The following is a 26,119-nucleotide window of genomic DNA, read 5'->3' on the forward strand; positions in this document are numbered from 1 at the left end:
CGATCACCCACGTAGGCCAAAACGAAGCCACGTGAAGTTACTCGCAGTCACTCAGTATTGGATCAAACACTAAAGGAGGAGAGAAGGCGCAAAATCAAAGTTTGTCTGAAGAATTCCTGTTAAAGGATTATTTTGTTCTTATTGCAATCATTCATATATTGAAGGCAGAAAGACCAAATGGAAAGTCAGTTAGCAAAGAAGTAATAAAAAGAAATTCACAATGTTCCTGCAGTGTAGATAAAAACAACAACAAAAAAAAATGCAATTAGCTACGTTTTATTAGCCAGTCATGTACTCAACCTATAGAAAGTCGCAGTACAAAGATACAATTATTAGTGGAAAAACAACATCAGTAATAATAATAATAATAATAATAATAATAATAAAAATAATGATAACTGTCAGCGGCAACATCCATGCGTCTGTACAGTGCTGGAGCCTTAACGGGGACCACCACTGCATAATTATTATCCTCCTCTTCTGAAAACGCGAAAACTTCAATGTAACGACACCACACTGCCATTGACAACACTCTCAACTCTGGTAATCACGTATTTTTCCCCCCACACATGTATACGGTTTGATACACTTTACACCATTACCTGAGAAAATGTAGAAACTCCGCGGGTAGACTAAAGTATTCAGGAAAGTTGGAATAAAATACAAAGATAAACATCGAACAGAGATGCATCAAACTCGGGATGTATTTGATGTGTGCGTACCTGTAAAACAAAACGTTCGGTGTAAGACTGATGAATGAATAGGAAATAAAGGGAAAGTAAGCACTAATATAGTCTAGTAACTAACTAGATATCAAACCAAGTTATATAATTCCTTTAACAAATTCACCTTTATGAGGATACAAAGATTATACGTTGGTAATAATAATAATAATGATAATGTAAGTGAGAATGAACTTCGATGCGCATTTCTCTTGTCTTTTAAATCATAACCTCAGGCCATTTAAATATGGCTATCCAGAGAGGCAGCCCACTGCTGTGCGCTCTCATTTTTTTGTGTGTTTTACGCCTGAATTACACTTTTTTGAGTCTGAAAGTTATCCACACTGTTCCGGGAATGCATGGACTTACTCATTCCCTCAGAGAAGACTGGCTATGGTGAGTTCATATTAATTTTTCTTTTGTTTAAGGATTACAAGTTTACCAGCATGGGAGATAGTCTTTTTTTTTTTTTTTTTCGTTGTTTCCCTTTTGCCAGGTGTTGTGGTGATGCGGTGTGATGATGGAGGTGATATTGTATGGTAATGGAGCTCTGGGTGATATTGTGTGATGATGCAGTTAGTGGATGGTGAAATAATAAGTTAACTACATAATGGTCGACTATCTTGATTGCAGTTACGTGGTTAGTCATTTTTGTACGTCGTGTCTCATTGCATTCATGTGGTTAATGGAGGATGTTGCGAAGTTGAGAGTGGCATGTCTCGATATCAAGGCGATTGTGCATTTATTTATTTAATCTAGACATTTATTCACCCATATTTAATAACTGAACTATTGAAGCTTCGAAACGGTCTGTGTTGCTGAGTATGTAAAAGGAATTTAATGTTCCTTTGAGGTCACCGAGTAGGGTGAGGGGCCTGCACATCTGTTTGGCAGTGTTTGCTCACTCATAAGCAGTCTGTATTGCCGCTTGCGTTAAGGAAATGCGTCTGCTTCTGAATTTCCATTAATGATTAACGGTCTAACAGTGATATTAGGTATATGGTGAACTTATTCTGAATCTTTTTTTTTTTTTTATTTATTTATTTATTATTTTTTTTATGCAGGGATTCGATAAGGGGGCAACAAAAATACAATAAAAAAGGCCCACTGAGATGCCGAGCCCATACAAAGACAGAAGCGTCAACCAAAGCCAGATAATATAGACGTCTTGAAGCCTTCCTGCTAATAGCACGTAACCAGCTGGGCATGTGATGTGCGCTGTGGAAATTTACTTTCTCTTATCGGGCACTTAAACGATCATTGAGTCATTTGTCACGCGTTCAGGTTAATGCTTGATATTGTTTAGTTCGTCGACAGTCTCTCTCAGTACCAACACGTATGTACATTTCCATAAAGTATCACTCGCAGTGTTCATAACGCTAAGACATCTATTTATTTATTCATTCATTTTATTGTGTAACTGGCCGTATTGTATAATAGATTGGGTAGGCTGGGATTGTATAGGCTGCTATGATTACGTAATTTAATGGAAATGGATGTATTTAAAACAGTATAAGAAAAAAATAATAATCTTGCCATTAGATAGCTGACGGTCTTTCCTGCTTCCGTTACCAACTAGAATTATTTGGATGGAAAACAGCTTTCAGATTTATTCGAAACGCGTCAGAACTCATCATAAAACATGTCCTCGAAATCGACGAATGCTCACAACCGCCAAACTTACCTTGACTAATACCACGAATATTCATGAGAACCACACCACCTCCGAGTAAAAATTTATCAATCAGATCCTTAGACGACTCCAAACACTTAGAATAGACACAGCTCTTGCACAACTAAGTCAAGGTAATATCTTAATAGTTCTCGCATTCACATAGAAAAGAGACAGAAGTGTTTGGGTATGATTGATGATCACTATTATTTGATCTATCTCTTGTTTTTTTTTTTTTTTTTTTTTTTTTTTTTATCTACACGCTAAAGTTGTGAAATGATTTTGTTACTGCGCGATAGGAGGTAATTATGAGAGTCTTAGAGGGAAGAGGACATGAAGGAGATAAGCTAATGAAGAAGAGTGGCGAGGGAGATTGAAAGGGAATATTTTAAGTGTAAAAACGAATGTGTTTTTATATTCATTTATCATCTAAGGCTGAAAATTTTACTTACTTTAGTGTCTCACGGGTATTGCGGCTATTCATTCAGATAATTAATTGAACCTAAGCTTGGGAGACAAACATAGTCTGTCAGTGTACGTACGTGTCTGGGAGGCTGCCAAGAAGAAACACAAGCAATCTGATCTTATCACGTAAGGTCATCTGGGTGGGTGTTGTTAATCGTTCCACATACTCAGATATCTCCCATGGCTGGGTGTGTGTGTATGTGTAGAGGCATATCACGACTGCGTAGTAAACATTAGAGGGAAACACGAAATATTTATGGGACAAACGCGAATGAAAACAAAACAAGAATTTTCAAATGGTGTTAAAAACTAATCACGTCAGGACTGTAGAAAAAAAAAAAGATGATAGTAAGAAAATAGTTTAACACGTGAGAAACTACTGAAGAAACACAAATGCAAAATAATAAATTAACGGAACGTGTAAGAAATGATAAAAATGAAATGTATTCGAAAAATTGCACAAAGTTTAAGTTAAGGCTGGACAAGTGAAAGGTGGAAAGGTGAAAGATGCAGGCAGATCAACATAACCGGGAACACTTTTGGAGAGAAAATATAAATAAATAAATAAACAAAATAGCTTATAAATAGATTAGAATAAGTGAAGAAAACTATAGAAATAATCACACGAGAAAGGGAAAACTTCCGAAACGTTACAAATAATCATGGTAAAAGTACAAAACTATTGAAATAATCGCTTTATAAAACTTAGGATAGATTAAAAAAAGAGACGAAAACGATGACATGAGCAGAAATAAACAAAAGATTAGTGACAACGAGACCTCCACTCTCAGGAGGAAGCCAGGAAGTCTGGCGTCAGGGCAGAGCGACTTGCGGGAAATGAAGGAAGTTATAAGGAGAAAATATCCATCTTACTTTGTCCTTCCAGAAAAAAAGTAAATGAATCATATCTTTGTGGCAACTCTATTGTCACGACTACTTGCAATGTGTGTGTGTGTGTGTGTGTGTGTGTGTGTGTGTGAGAGAGAGAGAGAGAGAGAGAGAGAGAGTAATGGAAAACAAGGAAAGCTCTCTATGGGTCACTGGTAATGTTACACACCGAATTGATGTTACCGTAGTGTTTTGTAAGCTGCAAGTTGGCACATCGCACCTCACCCTTGTGTGGGGAAAATATAACTATATGTCAACTTACCGATTAACCGAAAAAAAAAACACGATAGTAACAATAAAAAAAAAAAAAATAAATAAATATATATCCTTAGATTTATATAACGTAGCTGATGGTGTTTCGTAGACAGGTACTTTTTGGCGCGAGAAAAAGAGAGAGAAAGGTGTATATACTGTTCTAAATCCCTAATGTGCATCATTATCCAAACTTCAACTTTAGCTTGATAACTCATGTTTCATCACTGTCATTGTATTTGTAGCGTAGTCTGTCCATCAGTGTCACCTGTATACACATTTATACATTGATATACCAATACAGCTTCTATACAGTTGTCATCGCCACCGATTGTCAAACTTGTACATTGATATACAGTATTTTTATAATTGTACCCACATCACTTTATATGTATCGGGAAATGTACATAATATCGTAGGGTTAAGTAGATATAATGATGATAATAATAATAATAATAATAATAATAATAATAATAACACCAACAATAATAAAGAAATAACTGAGCCCTTGAATATGTGTAAGTAGGTGAAATAGGTTTGAATAATTATATCATAAACCAATAAATATACCTTTAATGTTACGATGGGTCAAGCTACTGGTTCATTAATATAAGCGCTACGTCACCTCGTGCAATGTCAGCTGTCAACACCGATGTCAACATGTCAACACACTCACCACTTGCATCATTAACGTGAGAAAAGCCTTGGGTGTGGCACGGCGGGGGAGAAACAGCACATGTTAGAGTGAATAGAAAACGGGTGATGGATGGGTGACTTGTTTAGTTGCTATCACACTGGTCCTCCCCCGCCAGTTCCCCACCCTCGCCCCCCACCACGCAACACCACCTCCTTGTGAAGGAAGACACTCAATAAAGATTCCCAATTGTACTAGTTGTGTTACTTTATTTGCTTTGTATTATTGGCATCTTCGCCATTGAAAGATGCAAGAGAGAAAGGGAGGAAGCAGCTGCGTTTTAAAATAAATCATTAGATTAAAGATGAAGGAATTGAAAGTAACATGAAGGAATTAAAGCTAACATTTATACCACTGGATGGATTAGAAAAAACCTGAACAAAAGTAAAATGAATAAAAGCAAGGAAAGAAAAGCTTACCATTGAGCCCGTCCATCCTTCCATGCAGCTTCTCTGCCCACTATGTGATCTCGCTTCTCACGTCCTGAACATATGAATTTATATATATATATATATATATATATATATATATATATATATATATATATATATATATATATATATATATATATATATATATATATATAATCTCACACACGAGAGAGAGAGAGAGAGAGAGAGAGAGAGAGAGAGAGATTCTTTACCGGAGACAACACCTCTGTACTGTCAAAATGATTCGTCTTATTCTGATCTTTTCATACCAGGTATGAGTTTATTCGATAGTACAGTACGTACTAGATGTTCCCTACTTAATGCAACCGAGCCCTACCTTTATCTTACCTTACTTTTTTATAGAGACATCTGAACTGAAATGACTTTAGTTGGTAAATATCACTGGCCAGAAGTCGTAACATAAGCTAGCTCTCTTTAGTCGCTTCATTCTCGGAAGAGTGTTTGGGCGGTGGTTGAGTGCGGGAATTCTCTGCTGCGTTGCCACGTCTCCACGGGATCAGTTATCGGACATGGGATCTCCTCCAACCCATCCCATCCCCTCTCTCTCTCTCTCTCTCTCTCTCTCTCTCTCTCGTGTGTGATTTTATGCATTTTTTTTATTTGCTCATGTTTCGACTGAAGAACACGGGGTGTTTGGACGTTATTTTCATTATGGGTGACACCCAGCGAGGGAACGATGGGTTGAGAGACTGACCACCCCTGTATTTGACCTGACTGACAATTAAGACCCTCCGGTAAACACTCCACTCATAGTTGCTCTCGGTCTACATGACCACGTCGTAGATCTGTTGTCAAATGTGATATTTATCTAAATTCCAGACTATTATCTTAAAACTCGAATCATTGCAGGTAGCTTTGCATGGTTTGGTAATAGCCTGTTCACTCTATGAAGTACACATTCTATTAGTCCGACTCAAATATGAAGGCCGCTGAGACGAGGGAGAAACGAAACGGGGATTCCCCAGCTGCGGCGCGCCAAGCATAGTAGCACATGTTTCGATCTCATTATGAACTTAAATCTTAATGAACCGTCATAAAAGTGTATTCCTCTAAATTTCTACTAAGGATTTATAGAGAGCTTTGAATATTGTTTGTGTAATGAAGACAATGATTTTGTATAGATACCACAAAATGTAGCACCACTGCTCTCCAGCGTTGCTACTTTTCAAGGTTGGACATGGGTGAGGTCAACCTCCCTGACCGCTGATAATCTCCAGGTCAAATCGAGTCACTCCTCCCCTCCCTGTCGCTCAGGATGGAAGGTGAATATCTCGTCCGCGCTATTCGCCATCGCAACCTTCATAGTCAAGAGAAATTAATTATTTACAGCGTCAACAAGTTCTGCTTAGAGGATTCTTTTATTATCAATGTGGAGGACACTTCTGACGAAGAACTGTCTGATTAAATAGCTGAGAGGATTATGCCTACAGGGTAAAACCTCTATAAAAAAAAAAAAAACGCACCTTAACTCTTACCTCATGGGTGGTGTGGAAAAAGAGTAAAATAAAACAACAAAAAAGATGCATGTCTACTTGTCTATTTTAGAGAGAGAGAGAGAGTGTGTGTGTGTGTGTGTGTGTGTGTGTGTGTGCCGCGTCACAGGAGAACCAATACGTAAACTGTTGAAAGACTCGCGCAAGCAGGATTACACACACACACACACACACACACACACAGTAATGCATGAGAGAACTATATAGTAATAAGAAACAGGAGGAAGTAGTAACAAGCAGAGAGAGAGAGAGAGAGAAAGAGATGGGCGTTTCTCCACACTACAGTGTTAATCCTGTAATTGGGGCTGCGACGTTTGGCGACGCCGCAGCCGGGGAATCCCCGATAGATCTCCCCTCAGCGGCCTTCATATTTGAGTCGGACTATAGTCGGTTCTAAGTGTGGCAATTCCAGAATTCCCATGAGAGCGGCTCTGCCAGTTTGACCGGCAATTCTCAGATTAAAATCGTCTCCTACCTGCCTATATCCGCAAGCCTCCCCCCTCCTCCCCCTCTGTGTGTGTGTCCCATCTCTCTCTGAAAAAGCAGTGTATTTCCGATATTATTTTTGACTTTTTTTCCACACCACCATTGAGGTAAAAGTCTAGGCGCGTTTTTTTTTTAGAGGTGTCCCCAGGAGGCATAATCCTCTTTCTGATATTTATTCCGACATATCATCATCATCATCTTCATCAACAGAGCTTTCTGAAATATCCGTTATTGAATCCACATACATTTCAACTGCTCTGTCTAGCTCAATGTCGCGTTTCTGTTCTATTTCAGCACGTTTGATAGCTTGCTTCCAGTCTTCTGCTGTGACAGCACTCATAGCTTCTTTAATTAATGGTTTGAGATCAGCTAGTTCCAAATTGTTCGTCTTTGCTATGTAGGACTTAACTTGAGTCCAAATTGTCTCTATGGGATTATATTGATAGTGGTACAGCGGTAACCTCAAGACGACATGGCCTGATTCTGCAGCAATTGCATCTACCACATAACTTTTCTTGGTCATACGGAAATTTTTAGTCAGTTCATATAACTCTGCTTTTGACAAATCATCACTGACTGCAACTCTCTTTTGTATGAGCCAGTTCTTGATGTCTGCTTTATTCCATGATAATGTTGGCAATTCTTCCATTTGTCTGCTATGGTGGGGTGCATTATCCATCACAATTGTAGAGTTGTGTGGAATGTTAGGTAGCAACTGCTTAAGAAACCACTCTTCAAAAACTGCAGCATTCATTTTACCATTCTTTGCTTGGAATATCAACTCGCCATTACTGACAAAGCCGTCTTCTGTTCCAGCATGGAGAATAATCAGTTGTGCTATTTTTCCTGTGGGCAGCTGAACTCTTGTTGCTTCTTGAGATGATGTATTTTGAACTCTACAGTTCTGATTGAGCCATACTTCATCAAGGTACACAAAGCTGCGACCTGACTGTTTCTGCTGCCGCATTTCTCTGAAAAATTTTGCTCGAGCTGCAACGACATCATTTCTTTCCATCAGGAATTTCTGGTCATCAATCTTTACATATTTGAATCCAATTTTTGGCAAAACCTTGCGTAGGGAATTTAGGCAACCACTGTAGCCGATTTTTTCAATGAGTTCTTCTGTAATCATGCGCACAGTTGGGATTTCTTTCTTCTCATAAAACTCCAAGACCGTTCTTCTCAACATACACTTATCAAAGTCAGTAAAATCCGTAACAGTGTTAGTACGATGCCTTTTCTTTGGTGAGGAGAACGTCGGTTTCAGTGGTACAAGGTCTTTGTTAAAGCTTTGATTATATACTGAACAAATTCTTCTGACAGTTTTTTCACTTATCTTGATAGCCTTTGCTGTTCGGGCCATTGCTTTTGCGGGTGGCAGTATAGGTCCTCTATTAGCCTTTTCTTCTAAAAAATACCTGTTCACGTTGAAGATGATTGCCTTTGCTTGGGCTTGAAGGTGCCCGTATGGCGCGCTTGTAGGAGAAACACGGTCCATGGTGAAACTGAGTGAGAACAGGTTACTTACTTTGTACTGACTACTGACAACTTCAGACTGACCATTGAGGTGTGGCAACTTGAGAGGGTCGCGCAGTCGCACTCCCCCGCTCATATGCCACGTTTAGGATGGGTGGAAACCTTTACAGATAACGTTTAGGATGCAGAAACTTTTATACAAGAAACACGCCTTGACTTTTACCTCAATGACTGTATGATCCGTGGAATAAAAGTGCAAATAATTTCGTAAATACAGCAATTTGTATGAGAGAGAGAGAGAGAGAGAGAGAGAGAGAGAGAGAGAGAGAGAAGGGATGGGGTGGGGGAGAAGGATAAAGGGAAGGAGGAGGAGCGGGGTTAGAGAAAGAAGGCAAGCCTGTGATAAGCAATTTATTAATTTTTTTATGTAAGAGGGGAAATCTGGCCAACGAGATAAGGAATTATTAAATGAAAAGACCCACTTAGATGCCATTCTCCAAGCAGCTCCGATAGAGTTAGCCAAAAGAAAGGAATAAATGTCTTGAAACCTTCATATTAAATTATCTGGCAACTCTTCCAATACCTCCGCTCCCCCGGAGCCCGGAACGGCGGGAAGGGAAGACCCTCTCATCTCACCCGTTCCATCTGCACCTGGCTGCGTAAATACACACACACACACACACACACACACAGAGAGAGAGAGAGAGAGAGAGAGAGAGAGAGAGAGAGAGATAGTTTGACCATAGATATTGTGCTACACACACACACACACACACACATGGGCAAGCCTCTTAATGTGTGGCCCCTGTTCACCTAGCAGTAAATAGGTACGGGATGTAACTCGAGGGGTTGTGGCCTCGCTTTCCCGGTGTGTGGAGTGTGTTGTGGTCTCAGTCCTACCCGAAGATCGGTCTATGAGCTCTGAGCTCGCTCCGTAATGGGGAAGACTGGCTGGGTGACCAGCAGAAGACCGAGGTGAATTACACACACACACACACCTGCATTTCTGTCCATTCCCTGGAGGAATACCTTAACCATTTTGAATTCCGCCCTCCTTAAGTCAGGTACAATGAGATGGCGGTGTATTTATAGATTCAGGGGGGTGGGGGTGTAGGAAGACGGGATGGCAGGATTCCGCAGGAACCACGTGGTCGCCTCTAGCTTAGTGGGGAAGTGTGAATACGTGCATCTCTCTCTCTCTCTCTCTCTCTCTTGGTGTTGTGTTATGTTTAGTCTTGATTTTTCATCCAGTACCTTAATAATAATAATAATATACGGTTTATTAATTTGGCAGTGCCACAAAAAGTTTACACTGAAAATGTACAGGGGGGGGGACATTAAAAGAATGAAATCCTTAACCTAACTATAAATCTAACTTAACCAAGAATTAACTTATTGATTTAATTGATTTATTTATTTATGGCTCGCATAATAGTGGGCACCGCGCTAAGGTGGTACCAAGTAGTTTTCAGATGTTATCTTTGAGAGTATGATAGATATTTTCTTATTTTCTATTTTATTATCTTACAAGACTATTGGCGTTTCCTGCTTTATTGTTTATATATATATATATATATATATATATATATATATATATATATATATATATATATTTTTTTTTTTTTTTTTTTTTTTTTCGTTATAACCGTGCTTTCTGAACTGTTTGAGATTTTGCTCGTATAATTTTATCTTATGTGTGACGATATGGATATATATATATATATATATATATATATATATATATATATATATATATATATATATTAAAGTGATAATAACTTCAATACAGATCGATATATAGTCTTGCGTTGTCGAAATTACCACTTCTTATTTATTTATTTTTTTTTTTGTATGTTTTTGCACGTGTCGTCTGATACTACGCCTGAGGCAATCGAGGTCTAGGATTACGGAATTAACTATAGTAGTGCATATTGTGAGCGCGTCACTGGCCACTGAATTAGCGGTACAATGAGTGCACTCGTACTTCACACACACACACACACACACACACACACACACACACACACACACACACACACACATTGTACCCTGAACCTATGAATGAAAATCAGTTTGAGGCGGAAAGGTAGGTATCAATCGTAAATATACGTATAATCAGTGACGCAATTTCTTCCTCCTCCCCTCCTCCTTCCCTAAATGTCTCGCCGTCTGGATCGAGGGAAGACCACGAGGGCAGTGTCGCCAGTAGTGGTGTCTGAGAGAGAGAGAGAGAGAGAGAGAGAGAGAGAGAGAGAGAGAGAGAATCAGTTTTCGTTCAAGGTTTGCATCTTCAAGGTTATATAACCAGCTAACACCACACTCACTTTGCTAATTATAGTTGTACCTTATAAAGAGCGGTAGGAAAACTCGGGTTGAAATAGCAGTAGTACTGTGCATTTATTCTCATGTCTTCTACAGGTCCTTCTCAGAGAGATTATATGCGTAGGTTACCAACTTTTAATTACGCACTAGTTAGACAGTATAATGTCAGTAAGGTCATTACCTAAGACAATTATAGCATAGTTTAAACGTGACTGCAACGATTAAACAAACTCAATCACCCCTAACATATCGATCATACATGCTAATGTTAAAAACACTACGTGGCTAATTAATATGGAACCATGAATCACACTTCACATTCCTTTTAACCACACCATATCGACCGTACCACGCCACAGACCACGTGCCCTAAACCGCATCCTTCATAGTCACGTTGAGGGTAACGCGACTCTCGGGCCTCGGCTATACCTACAGTATCTTAGCTATAGGAGAACTGGTTGTCATGAAGTAGTAAAGCATCATGGTATGTACTGTACAACTATAGAGGTCAATAGGTTAATCATCCGTGTACCTAAAGCATGCCTCCTCTTTTGAGTCTCGAGCAAGTCACTCCTGCAAGTCGAAAGTACACTGTCATTACTCAAGTGCTAAGTTCCGTATTTTGAAATTTGCGTCTGGTATATTTATGTTGTTAGGTGATAATGAGCGATAAGGACGTGTAAGGACGAACTGGGAAAGTGGAGCGGGGCGGGGGCTGGGGTGGAGGGCAAGACTGACCGAGCCCCGGGAGTGAGGAGAAGCAGAGTCAGTCAGGCAGTCAGGAGACCAGACAGTCATGTGACATCGGCGTGTGAGTAGTGGTTGTTCTGCCGCCTCTAAGTGTTCGTGTTGTACTACAATTTCAGGGGTTGACTCATTTCCGCTTTGTGCTCGAGGGAAAGTTTGCGAAAGATTATAAATTAATACGCATAAAGCGAGAGTTAATTGTTGAAAGGAACGCTCGTGGAATAGTTACAACGAACTGAATTACTGTGTTGATCATAGCCACGCATCAATTTATACGCGGGTGCGGCTACTTACTAAAACAGCTTTGATACCAGAATTAGAGATCACTTTATCGGTAGTGAAAGTGCACGTGCATGGAGCGGTGCAGCCTCCCACGCCCGTAATCAGCTGTTGGAGGTAAACAAACAGCAACAGCTGACGAAAGGGGACGCACTCGCAGGTGGCTCCTTGAAACAATCACTTCTGCATTACGCACACCAGGTAAGGATTGACTCCCATATTCGTATTCTAAACGCCTTGGTGCCCTCTTTCAGTTTCTCCAAATCCGAATTTATGATATTAAGAGACATTGTGGCTGGATATGTTAAAAGTGCAAACTAGAACACCTTGTTTACCTGGCTGTGGTGATAAAGAAAAAATAGCAGGAAGGTGTTCTTTATTCAGTGGTGTGTTATTGCATCACTGGACTCTCTTTTGATGTTTAGTAATATCTGTAACTTAGCGAACCACACGTCCTTGGCTCAGTGGGCAGAGTAATCGATGTGCACAATGTTTTCTTTGTTCTACGCTTGACTCTCACATACAAGTTTGTTAGGGTGTGCTTGGTTATAGACAACATACATGAATTTGAGTTCAGAAATCATCTACTGGTATTTGCGTGATCTTAAACGGCCATGGAGTGGTTAGAGTAGCCTGCTTCTTACTTTCTCAATATAGCTGATCTAAATGTGTGTTTGCTTCTGCAGTGAGATTAGGTTAGTTTGGCTGGCGAGATGGTTCTTGCTTGTATTACTGCATGCTAATTTTGATAGTGATAAAAAAATGTGCTTATATAAAGTAGTGCTTTAATTCCACATCTATAAGTATCTAACAAAAAAAAAAAAAAAAAAATTCAGTTTTGCTTGCATGTTTACTAGCAGAAATTTATTGTAACATTTTTTTATCTGGTTAATTTGTTTTAATTATTGTTTGCTTGTAATATGACTTGCAATATGTAGGAGGCAATATGGTTATTAACAGAGATACTGATATGTCATACACTCAGCGGTAAGTGAGAGGCATTTTGCTTGTCTGTTTTGGGGGTTCCTTGCCTCATTCTTGTGTTTATGATAGATAGTTTATTTTTAAAATTTTGTTTTACATTTCATTGGCATTTGGTGTTTTGGTATGATAATCTTCCCACCACTCCATTCTACCCAGATAACATGGTCTAGTGTTCATTATCTCCTATCAATACCCGTGGAAAAGGAACATGGCTTAACCACACTCCACCCATTGTCTAGGGTGCTGTGGGAGTACTGAGGGTTGTTTTTTATGTGATTTATCTCATTATCTGGCTGCAATTCTATGGTGGGTGGTGTTTTTTGAGCTTTTGTGTTGATTTTTTTTTATTATTATTTAAAGAGATTGAGGAACAATGCTATGGTAGAATTGTAGGTGTTTTTTTGGGATTCAAGGATAACTAAAGGTGACAAATGTTGGAGATTACTAATGAAAAATGAAACATCTGTGGCATTTACTTGATGTGTGAGAGAAAGCAGCAAATGACTTTTTTTTTATAATCTTTTCTGGCTATTATAAGATATTTGTTAAATTTTAGTAAATAGAGAAGAAAATAAGTATGTCATTACAATGTGCCACTGGATAGATGTATGGATATCTGTTGAATTAGCAATTCTCAGACCATATTAGAATCTATAAAATCAAAATTGTTTGTGTTTCTTTCACATAGGTAACTACTATGGAAACTTTGTGTGCATAATGTTTTGCATTTTTTGATAATTGCATTGTGAGTTTGTACTTTTCCTGGTACTCAGTGATTGCTGCATCTTCATCCACGGAGCTATATTGATTTTAAATCAACGATTTCACATATTTCACACAGTGAAAGTTCAGTAATTATAATCAATACACAGTAAGTAAGACACATGACTCCAGCTTCACACTTCAGTAATCAGGATTATCTCCCTACAATACAAAACATGATGTATCTTACCACAAGTACAAGGACAGATAAAGAATTGTTGAGAGAGAGAGAGAGAGAGAGAGAGAGAGAGAGAGAGAGAGAGAGAGAGAGACAGGATAACAAAAAAAGAGTGGCTACAGTTGAAACTTTAACACCGTAATAGCAGGACACAAGTGTGATGTATTGATTGAGCCACAGGTGATCACTAATGGTTGTACTTACATGAGTACAAGAGGCAGAGGTGATACTTGCCAGAGGGGTAGTGGTGGCTGTGTGAAGATAGTTGTAGTTTTGAAAGCATCCTCAGTGCATTAAAGCAAAGTTTCTGTAGGCAAAATCCAGTGGTTAATATTTTGTCATTGGTCAGCTTCTTTAGTTTAAAGAGTGTATACCAACATTCATTGTTTTTTTTGTGGGTATGGGGTGTGAAATGTTATCCATCTCTATGATATTACCATGTATAGCATATTGTTGCTATACTAAGTGAATTTTTAGAAAATGCAATAACACATTTCATCTTCGTTTTGTTTAATGTCAATTCTTCCTTATGGAGTTGGATAGTTTATAAATGTTGTACTGTATTTGTCTTGGAATTTTGCTCATAGAATTGAAGATAGAAATGTGTGGAAAAGTTTACGGAGGCTGCCCTTCAGTGGAAACATAAAGACTGATTAGGAGGAGGATATTTGCACAAACTGAGAATTGTCAAGCTTTTCACTAAATGTAGAAAAAAAAGTCTTATTGATTTCATGTATCATTGTTTTCAGGACCTGCCATCACATTAGTTCTCAGTCTGCCTTTGTTCCTGTCCTGACAGCAACACTGTTCAAGATGCCTGTGGTGGAAGAAGACATGGAGGCAATCCTTCCTGAGGGTGAGAGAGAGAGAGAGAGAGGATAGTGAAATAAGATAGTAGATAATTTGTTATGCAGTGATGTTTTTGTTGAGTTCCTAATTTTTTCTGCAATATTTGTGGTGTTTGGAATGTATAACAAGATGTGAGATGTAATCCTTGTGTGTTGTGAGGAGAACTCGTAACTAACAACTGAATTTTATGTAGTACTTACATTGCTATTTCCACAGATCCTCCCGAGTCACAAGTAATGCTGTCCAGTGTGGAGGTGAAGGTGTACAAGCGGAGGTGGTGGATCCTCTTCCTCTTTGCTGGGATGGGCTTCATGCAGGTGTGTGAGGACTTTGGTATTGCTGACTTATCTAACCATTACTTATAAAGCTGGCCAACTTTACATGGCAGATCTCCTAGCTACATAGTGTTATGTTTCTATTTAAGCTTGCCTCTGGAGCAGGGATGGGCAGACTTTTCAGTGCAAGGACCATAATAAAAAATCACAATTAGATTGGGCCGCATAGCATAATACCCCAAAATGATTAAAGTTTATGAAAGACTTAAAGAAAAAGCCACTCTCCCACGCATACACACACCTGTTGGAAGAAAATAAAATGTTGACAATATTATTTTCTGTTGCTTGGTAAGTTTCTCATTGAAATTTACTAACATGGCAGGCCACATGAGTTCCTTTGGCAAGCTGTAGTTTATCCTCACCTGTTTTAGAGGAAAGGTTAATGTGCAGAACAGATTGCAGTAAAGAATGTAAGTGTTATTGATTGTGAATTTTGGTGAGTCATGTGTGTGTTCCATTTTTGAGTACCTTGTTAGTGAGTCATGTGTCACGTGTGTTCCATTTAGAGTATCTTGTCTGTGGTTTTGTCAGTTATCTTATATCAGAACAAATGATGATGATGATTGAAATAATGTTATTGTTTATGATGTTAGTCCATTCTCTAATGTAGCAACAAGGAAAGTGAAAGATAAGGTAGTAGGTGATAGGAAAGGTCACAGAGGATGATAAAGTGAGGAGAACAATAAATAGAAAATAGAAAGAGGTTAAATTAGTTCCACTTTACATATGCTTCTATCATCCTTCTTTCCTGATGATAGGGGAAACATTGCTATTATTTTGAAAATGGTAGTGATAAATCTCTCACTTCTCAGGCCCCATTCATGCATTACAGAAGTACAGGAGACTGTGTTGTAGAAGCTGGTGAAGAAAAGCAAGAAACACTTGATGTAAAGGACTGTTTATGGGGCAAGACCACTGTACATGAAAATCCACTATATTTAATTGTCATTATTGTAAGATTTTTTAGAGAACTTTTAAATGATTTATTTATTTATTTTTTATGCAAGAGGGAAAATCAGCCAAAGACAACAAAAGATATAAAAAAAACCCACTTGAAATCCCAGTTTCTTTAAAGATTAATATAGAATTAGCCAAAAGTCAGGGACAAATGTCTTGAAACCTCCCTTTTAAAAGAAGTCAAGTCAGAGAAAGGTGGGAATACAGAAGCAGGCAGGGAGTTCCAGAGTTTACCAGAGAATGGTATGAATGATTGAGAGTACTGGTTATCTCTTGTATTAGAGAATTGGATAGAATAGGGATGAGAGGAAGAAGAAAGCCTTGTGCAGCGAGGCTACAGGAGGATGAGAGGCATGCAGTTAGTAAGATCAGTAGAGAGTTAGGGTGAAAATAGCAATAAAAAATAGAAAGAGATGCAACATTTCAGTGGTGAGAAAGAGGCTGAAGACAGTCAGTGAGAGGAGGGGAGTTGATGAGATGAAAAACTGATATGGTTATATAATGGAAGCATTGGCTATATGTACAGCATTCATTCTGGTTTTGCTGACAACTGTATTTATCAAAGATAGTTTCATGTGCATTGGTTTGTAGGAAGCTCTGTGGGTTTCTTATTTCACGTATGTTGAAAATTCACATGTGAGCCTTCATTGAGAGGCTTAGATAATTCATCATAACTAAAATTCATGGATGAAGATGAGTATGTGGGGTTGGTGTGTTTTATACAGGACTGTCACATGTAGGCATGACATCCTCTTGCAGTTTGATTTATTGAGTTTTGTTCTTACCTATATTCTTAGATTCACTTTGTCTGGGTTTACTTTACTGATGTTGATAAATTTGTTATTCTTCCAGTGTGCTGTGTGGAATACATGGGGGCCAATCACAGCCACAGTAAAGACAGCATACCCCAAGTGGGATGATGCAGAGATAGCCTTGCTGTCCATGTGGGGCACCATCACCATGATCACTGGGCTTGTCCCCATGACCATCCTGCTGCAGGCCAAGGGTGAGTCAGGCAGAAAACTGAAGTGTATGTAGGGCTTCTCAAAACTAGAATATTAGCTTCAAGTTATAAAGTAAAGCAAATTAAGTTTATAAATATCCATTCTTTGCATCAGTATAAATTAAACCAAACTATGTTGATTCTGCTGAGTAAGAATAAAAGTGTGGGTAATAATGATTGCGAAATGACCAAGAATAAAAGATAAAAGAAAGATGAATAAGGTGAGGAGAACAGATGGCAGGAAATGTGATTGAAATTGAGAAGAAAAATGAAAAGTGAAGAAAAGGCACTGGCAAGAATGAAGTAATGATGGAAATTAGAGTAACGATGAAGGAAGGATGGGTACTAAGGATTGAAGGGAAATAAGAAGAGAAAGAGTGTCTTGGCAGGAGTGAGGTTGTGAATGAATGACTATAAAGAATGAGATTAGGAATAATGTGTTGGAAGGTAAGATTATGATTGTTAAAGCATCACATAAACTGCTTCAGATAAATAAGTGTTTTTGCAAAGCCACTCAGTAAATTATTTCCTTATTGAACAAGCTGAACTACATAAACTTCATATTTGTAGTGTATTTGTTGCCATGTCATGTAGATCATATTGAATGTCCATATTTGTCTATAGAACTAGTTTCCTTTTTCATTGTCTTTATTTAACTTGTTTGAAGGTAGCATATTAATTTTTAACAGTATAGTTTTTCTCACACTTTATTGGTCTCCTCACACACACACACACACACACACACACACACACACACACACACACACACACACACACACACACACACACACACACACAGGATAAACAAATGAATAAATGGAATAAAATTAAAAGATATATAACCATATAAATCCTTTCAGGTCTTCGTGTGAGTTTGCTGGTCACGGCAGCTTGCTATCCATGGGCACAGGAATAAGATGTTTCTCCACAGAGGAGCAGGCATTTACAGTGTGAGTGGAGGGTGATGTGCTGTGTGCTCCTGGTTCATGCCTGTGGTGGGATGTGTGCTGTGCTCAAGTGGCCAGCTAAGACACTGAGACATTCATTCATTCACGTCTTTGTCTTCCTTTTATAAGACTGGACGATAAATGCTCAAAGATTAGTTAAAAGTTATTACTGTTTCCAATGAAAATCCATAGATAATCAACCTTATGCAATGCAAATTAAAGCAAACTATATATATATATACGTTTTCTTCCAAATGGACCGCCGTGGTACAGTGGAACCATGTGTGCTTTGGGATCCTTGGGGTCTCCAAGCGCACAGGTTCGAATCCTGTCCACGGTCCGAGTGTAGGTTGGGCTTCCTCACTCGGGGCAACGGTTTCCTAGCGGGTGGGCTTTGAGATAGGAGATACCCTAAAAAGTATCCCCTTTAGCCCAGAAATTCCCGTGAAAAGTCCACATGGTAAAAAAAAAAAAAAATGCCACGCACATCATTGCTTCAGTAATAACCTGTTTGGATGGTGTGACCTAGCTTTTATTACTGCACTTGCTGAACAATGACATACAATAACCTCTCCCAGTGATGTGAGCTGACCTTTCTTTGTCTCCCACAGCCTGGCCCACATAGGAGCTGTGCTGAATGGCTTTGCTGGAATCATCATTGGTGCTGCTCCCTCACTTCTCTCATCTAGGTGGTTCCCTCACAATGAACGTACAACTGCCACCGGTACGTAGATTTGATTATTGAATGTGTCTGCATACATGTTTTGAAGATCTTTGAGTGTGTGTCGACATACATTTTGAAGACCATTGAGTATATGTTTAAGATTTTTTTAGATTTGTGTGTGTGTGTGTGTCTAGTTGTTTTCTGCTTCATACTTCTCCAACTCTGGTTAATACTTTTGTCCCGTCTTCCTTGTTAGAGACTGCCACCTCTGTTAGTCTTTCTTTTATATATATATATATATATATATATATATATATATATATATATATATATATATATATATATATATATATATATATATATATATATATATATATATATATATATTTATATGTATAAGTACTCTTACATTAAAAAAAGTGTTAATCTTTCCTCTGATATTGGATGCACCTTAACTCATTTTGGCAAATCATATAATTTTTTCTTGAGTCCTTTAATGTCTCCTTTTATCTCTTCCTCTTCAGCTTACATGCTTTCTCTCCTCAGGTATTGGGTGCACCTTCAACCAGCTGGGCAATGCTGGTGGCTTCTTCCTGGGTCCTTTAATGGTCCATCTGCCCATCAACCATACCAATCACCAGGGGAACTCCACTGAGGCTGACCTGAACCCTGAGCAAATAGAGGCCTTGAGAATGAGCATTCGGGACTACATGTGGATCAGTGAGTCATTTGTCTGCTGTCTTTGGGTGTGTGATTCACTGTCTTGTGGAGTAATGAGTCACTTGGTGGTTGAGTTAGTGGTGTGGTGACTCACAGGAAATTGTGGATTGTTAGTCAGGAGTGACTGTTGTGTTGGAGTTTGGATGTAAGAAAATAGACAGGAGAGGATCAGCTTACCTACTACATAAAACAGTACATGAGCCTTTTATCATTATTATTTTTATTATTATTTGTATGTTGTGTGTTGAGCCACAAGACTGCCCCATTCCACCAGTTTAGATGATAACTGTGAGTGTGAATATGATGGTCTGTCTGAGTCATCCTGTGTGAGACTCAGCCTGGTATATAGATAGGTTATTTATTATTATTGTTATTATTATTATTATTATTATTATTATTATTATTATTATTATTATTATTATTATTATTATTATTGTTATTGTTATTGAATGGCAGATCCAGACAATAGCTTATGTTTGTAATGGAACCTGATGAAAAGTGTTACATTATTAATTAGTTATTTTTTTATATCTTTATCTTTGTTTTTGTTGGTAGTGGAGAGCATTACATGTGGCGTCAGAAGCAGGAGTGGTCTGAGATGTTGATGAGGCTGATGATGGTTGTATTGCTTGCAGGTTTTGGCATTTGTGGAGCTCTGTTCCTTGGAGTCATTGCTTACTTCCCCGAGAAGCCAAGAAAACCTCCTTCCCTCACTTCCTTCATGCATGAGAAACCTGCACCATTTGCCAAGGACCTCAAGTTGCTACTCTGGTTCGTTGTGTGATTCTTTACTTCGTCAATATCATTGTCATCATTTTGTTTAGCATCTTTATTTTCTCTTATCAGCTTGGACAGATTTTACCAGATCTAGAAAGGGCATGGACTTTTATCTTCTTTAGTTAAGTGCAAGTATTGAGGTTTGAAATGTAAACATGAATGTAAGAGAAGAAAAATTGGCTCGTAAGGGTACAGGTGGGCAAAATTTTCAGTGCTAAGGCCACATAAAAAAATAATCTTATAGGGCCACATACTACATTAACCTAATGTTATTAATATTTGAAATACAAAGTAAGAGGCTTTGAAATAAAAAAAAAAAAAAAAAACCACACATATACACAACTGCAAGAAGAAAATTAAATGCTCAATTTATTTGCTGTTATTATTTTTCTCTTTCAAATTTACTAACATTTGTCAGGCCGCATGAATTCCTTGGCCGCATGCAGCTTGCTGGCTGTAGTTTGCCCATACCTACTCTAGGAGTCTAGGGTATGTGATGAAAGGAGTAATGATAGGTACAAAAGTAAAGAAAGGAATGCATTATGAAATTTTTGTATTAAGATTGTATTAATGATTACTTTTACACATGAAACTTTAGTGTGGAATAGAAAACACCAATTGAAGATACAAGTGGTTGAAATGAGTCACTTCATAAATGCTTGCGGTTTGAAATGAATAAAAACCGTGAATGTTTTTAACAGATTTGCCATGGTTGAAGAATCAAGAACAGCATTGTTGATCTCATGAAAAGGATGGGAGAAAGTGTATATGAGTATGATGGGTGTAGTGTGTGCATGAAGATAATTGCTTATGGATTGAGTGAATAAGGCTGGAGTACATGAGAGGAGGAGATAGAATTAGAGAGGAAAATGCAATGGTAGAAGATTGGAGGAGAGCAAGGTTACAGTAGAGTGTGTAAGAGGAAGGAGACCGGGAGAAGACCGTTAGCAAGGACAGGAAAATGGGAGAATGGAAGGGCTGAATGATAGTAGAATTTGTTAGGGCAGGTTAATGAAGACATGCTGTAACAATAACTTTGTTGGCTGTTTCTCATCAATTATATATTCCTGTTTTATCCTACATTGTTTCTTAATTTTTAGCATTCATTGTATCATTTTCTTTTGTCTTATTTACTTGTGTTCTTTTTTCTCTTATTCCTCATTTATACTTTGTTTCTTCCTTCTCCCTTTTAATTAATTTATCTTTAATTCACATATCCTTACACTGAATCTCACCATCCATGCAGCAACAAGAACATCTGGCTACTTGTGGTGCCCTACGCCATCACCCTGGGGATCAATGTGGCATGGTCCAGCGTGCTAGACATCAATGTGGCTGCCTTTGGCATTGATCAGGCAAGTAATCCCATGTTTTGTCAATTTACTTATTTTTTTGTTAATGTTGAAAATTAATGGCTTTTGTCAGTACCTTTCCTTTTTATTTTTGTTTATGTTTGAGTATTTCATTTATAGCTTCTCATGTCCTCAGTCTTTCCCATGAAACAAAGCCATAATACCTTTAGTTTTTTTTTTTTTTTTTGTATATATATTTTTTCATCTTGTCATTTAATTTTTTTCCATGTTACATCTTCATTATCTCCCAAAGGACAAGGCCATAGTATTGTTTTACTTTAACATCTAAATTCCTACATTGCATATCATTTCTCTTTCCTGCAGGAAAAAGCATTACTACTTTGTGTCTTTTGTTATTTTGGCAGTTAACTCCCACTCACATCCTTACTCCATCCCTAGAATGAGGCCAGCTGGATGGGGGTGTACGTGACCTGCGGGGGAGTGGTCTTGGCCATCATTGCCTCCCGCTTCTCAGATCTCCTCTTTGGCTACATGAAGCTGACCATCATCTGCCTCATGGTGGTGGCGACAGCTGGCTACACATGGTTCCTGCTCCTCATGAATCAGTGCCTGCCATTCAGCAAAGGTGAGAAACACTAATAGAGAAAGAGAAAGATAGGTGTAAAGACAGATAGACAAGGAAAGTGAAGGGTAGATGGATAGATGAAGAGTCACACAGACAGACAAATGAGAGATAGACTGATTGACCAATAATGACAAAGACAGGTGGACAGACAGACAAGGAGAGTGGTGGATAGGTGAAGACAGACAGACAGATGAGGAGAAAGAGAGAGAGAGAGAGACTGATTAAAGGATAAAGACAGGGCGATAGCTAGTCAGAGAGACAGACAGACAGACACAGTTAAGGAGAATGAATGAGAGAGATAGAGAGAGAGAGAGAAGGTTCATAAGGTTATTTTTGTCTTTACCTTTCACTACCATTGCATTATTTACCTTTTCTTCTTCCAACTGTTTTTAAGATTATTTATATGCTTTTGTCTTTCTCTACTATTGTATATCCCTTCTCTTTCTTCTCCCTACACTCCATATAGTTATTTATTTGTCTTTGTATCACTGCCATTTGACCTTTTTTTTCTTGCAGCCCATAACAAATCCACAATTCATGAGTTATATATTTAGCTTTGTCTCAGTATTATTTCATCATCTCTCCTCTTTCTTCCTCCTACAGTCCAGCTCTTCATCAGTGTCATCATTGGGGCTTCCTTCAACTACGCCTGCTCTCCTCTCTTCTTTGAGCTGGCAGTGGAGTTGGCCTACCCCGTGTCTGAGGGAGTGGTGGGTGCCTTCCTCACCATCTGCTGGAACATTGTGGCTGCGCTCTTCCTGTTTATCATGCAGACTCCCATCGTCAAAAGTAAGAGAAAGGAGAGAGATTTATTTTCTTCCTTTACTCGATTATCACTAGAAAGGAAAGGTAAGTTCAGGGTTGAGAAGAAAAAGCTGACTATGTTGGGAAGAGGTCAGGCTCGTATACTGTTTTTGACATCAAGGATGGAAGGTCATAATACTTCAAGCAATAAATTAATTGCCTTTTCATGATGGGTCAGTGTATACTTACATTTCTAATTTTGTATTTAATCATTTGCTGTAATATGATGATGAGATTATTGCTACAATTGCCTCTGTAACTAAGAAGTTATCTTTGTGAATGTATGTAATAATGCACACAAGACCTGTTAGATGTAAATTTCAAGAAATAGACAATCATCCTCTCCATCTTTCATCAAGTTTTCATTGTAGTTTTCCTCATTCCATTTTCCCTTCATTATCTTTACATTACATAATTTCTCCATAATTTTCCTTCACCCTACAGTCTAGCTCCTCATTAACATGTGTTATGTGTACCAGCTCCTTTAACCTGCTAAGTGCTTTTCATGTCATATGACTTGCTGGCGTTGGGTACACTCAGACGTTTTTCATGTCACATGACGTTTTACAAATATTCAGTTTTTACGGCAAGTATTTGCCTAGTATGGGCATTAGTTAGTGTCAGGTATGTTTGCCTAGAAGGTACAAGAATTCTTGGTACTCTACTGCTGCCAGAGCTGTCTTTATAGTCTGCGTGGAGCCCTGTTTGGAAGAGTACCACACACTGGTACAATTGTAAGAATCATGAACATTACACAACTTGAAATATGTAAATAAGAATATTGGAAGGAAAAAAAAAAAACTTGTTAGCAAGTGCATACATGTTCACTGTGTGGCTCATGAGGTTACAAAGGCTGAATTTGTATTATATGTATGAATTGGTTTTGAAAATTATTTTATTCAGTTTATGTATGTAGTTTTACGAAATAAAACTAGACTGCATGTAAAATATGTTGGAAGACAACATATGAAGTGCACTAGAAGCAAAGGGAGCAGAGGTGGCAGCACCTTGGATGGGAATTTCTGGTATGGCAGCCTAGTGCAGGGATTTAAAAATGGCGTGCTGATCCCTTTAAATGTTTCCATTGTGTTTCTTGGTTGATTTGGGGTTGTTTGGGAACAGAAAAAAATTGATTGTTTGGGACCTCTGGAAATACTCTCCATGTAAACTAATGTAATAGTTAACAGGTCAAGACAATATAGGAATGGTAATTGTCAACAAAAAAGACAATTCTGCCCTTATTCCACAGAGAGTGTACTTTGGATGGACTACCTGCTGGCAATCCAAGGGCTGGTGGTGGTGCTAATGATGGTTTTAGTTCGGGAGGAGTACAGGCGCACCTCTGTGGACAAGGCACCAGCGGAGGACCAGGTGGTGGCAGTGGGTGCATCTTCAGCTCTTCCTGACCAGTGCTCAGACCAACAAACAGAACCAGCCTAACCTTGCCATGCATTAGGGATAGGTATTGTGTGTTGTGTGTAAGCTTGGTAGAGAAATTTCAATGATTGCAGTGAAGGTTTCTGAGTTTCTGTATTACTGCAGAATATTGTGATATGCTTTCAAGGTCATGGTGCACTTTGAGATGGTGAGAATCACTGTGTTATGTTACCAAGTGGCCATTGATGGTTTGTGATGGTGGTAATTGATAGTGAATTCATTACCACCGAGTTTTAGCAGTTATCGGCAATCATGGATGAGTGTGTGAATGAATGCCTGAATAAGAATATTTTTGTATAGATTTCTGTATGTATTTTATGTAGGATTATTTTAATATGACCACTATAACATTGTAGGCATTAAAGAGTACCAAATCTCCTGTAAGTGGAATGAGTGTTGGCTGTATGAAGGTGGACTGGTGCCTTCCATCATGAGGCAGATGCACAGTAACAAATTTTACAACTCTATCAAACCTCTGCCACACATTGTACTCTTACTCATACTCCTCTTCAGTGTGGCATATTCACATGACATCACAAATGCACTTTGTGTTACTGAACATTGTCAGTAGCACATGTGTGTCAAGAACACTGCAGCCTTCATACAACCAACAGCCATGTTCGGGACATTGATGACCATATATGCACACAGATGGTGTCATTGGAAACCGATATATAATTATCGGTTTTCTGTGCAGTAATAGAGCCTATTTTGATATGTATAGTGCACATCACTACAGACACCTTTATAACTGATAAGATTGAAAAGCAAGGAAGTGCAACACTGCATATGCATGTCAGCATTGTGTGAAATGAGTGCAGTGGTTTCAGATACCAGGCCTCACAATATGCAGTTGCACCTGAAACTATTTTATGCTATTCACTAGCATTACAGTTCAACAGTTCAAATATAATAAGTCAGAGCACTTCAGTCCTTGTTCCAGATGAGTAATTGGGTTGAAGCTGAAGTTAATTTTATTATGGTTTTGTTGGTGCCTTAGTGAGGAATGGTGATGTTCTGCAGAAGTTGTCTTTTTATAAGACAAATAATCATCTTGATTTGCAGGAATTGTCAGGAGAGAAAACTATTAAGATTTTTTAAAATCTTTCATATTTAAAAATCTGCAGTGAAATAGCAACTTTTTATATTTAATATCTATTTAACATAATTTTACTGATTCAATATGCACTTCATATATAATTTAACCAATCAACTTTTTATACTCTGTATTTTTCATATATAATTTTACATTATCTTTGATAATTTACAATTGTTTGCTTCTGAAGTATTACTGAACTTAAATATGTACTTGTACATATCTTGTAGATGTTTTAATTATGTAGATGTTTTAATTAATTTATTTATTTCTTAGTCATGGATACAATATTGTCATGTCTGAGTGCCAGGGCTCTGTGAGAGAGGTTGGAAGATATTGGAATCTTTCCTATAATCTTCAGGATGTTAGGTAGAGATGATGTTTCATGTCAAGCATAGTTATTAGGATCATTTTAGGTTTTATCATTTAAGACCCATTTTCTCAGGTTAGTATGTGTTAACATTGGTCTCGTGTGATGGTTTTGAATCATCAACTTGCACCATTGGCTTCTCTCATTTACATTGGTCTTGTGTGATGGTTTTGAATCATCAACTTGCACCATTGGCTTCTCTCATTTACTTGTTCCTGTTAAGTTGTCAGTGGTTGTTCATGTAGTGATTCTGATTGTTTTGTTCTACTGTCTGCACTCCACATAATGTAACTTTGAGTGCCACAATGCACATAGGTCTCTGGGAGGCAAGTGTACTTGCCTAATGATAT

The 26,119-nt window shown here is 38.2% G+C and overlaps 1 protein-coding gene across 1 annotated transcript; it reads left to right on the forward strand.

The window, feature by feature from the left end:
- Positions 1-71: 71 nt before the first annotated feature.
- LOC123502680 (solute carrier family 49 member 4 homolog) lies at positions 72-25,732 on the forward strand. The gene is given in 13 exon segments (XM_045251854.1): positions 72-1,118; positions 14,622-14,728; positions 14,938-15,038; positions 16,866-17,019; positions 17,877-17,903; positions 17,906-17,966; positions 18,575-18,687; positions 19,174-19,347; positions 19,983-20,118; positions 21,371-21,479; positions 21,876-22,062; positions 22,666-22,851; positions 24,116-25,732. Coding segments are annotated over 13 exon segments (1,695 nt in total). The 5' UTR covers positions 72-969; the 3' UTR covers positions 24,307-25,732.
- The last annotated feature ends 387 nt before the right edge of the window (positions 25,733-26,119 follow it).

Source organism: Portunus trituberculatus, chromosome 12 (assembly GCF_017591435.1).
Source record: "Portunus trituberculatus isolate SZX2019 chromosome 12, ASM1759143v1, whole genome shotgun sequence".
Lineage (NCBI taxonomy): Eukaryota > Metazoa > Arthropoda > Malacostraca > Decapoda > Portunidae > Portunus > Portunus trituberculatus.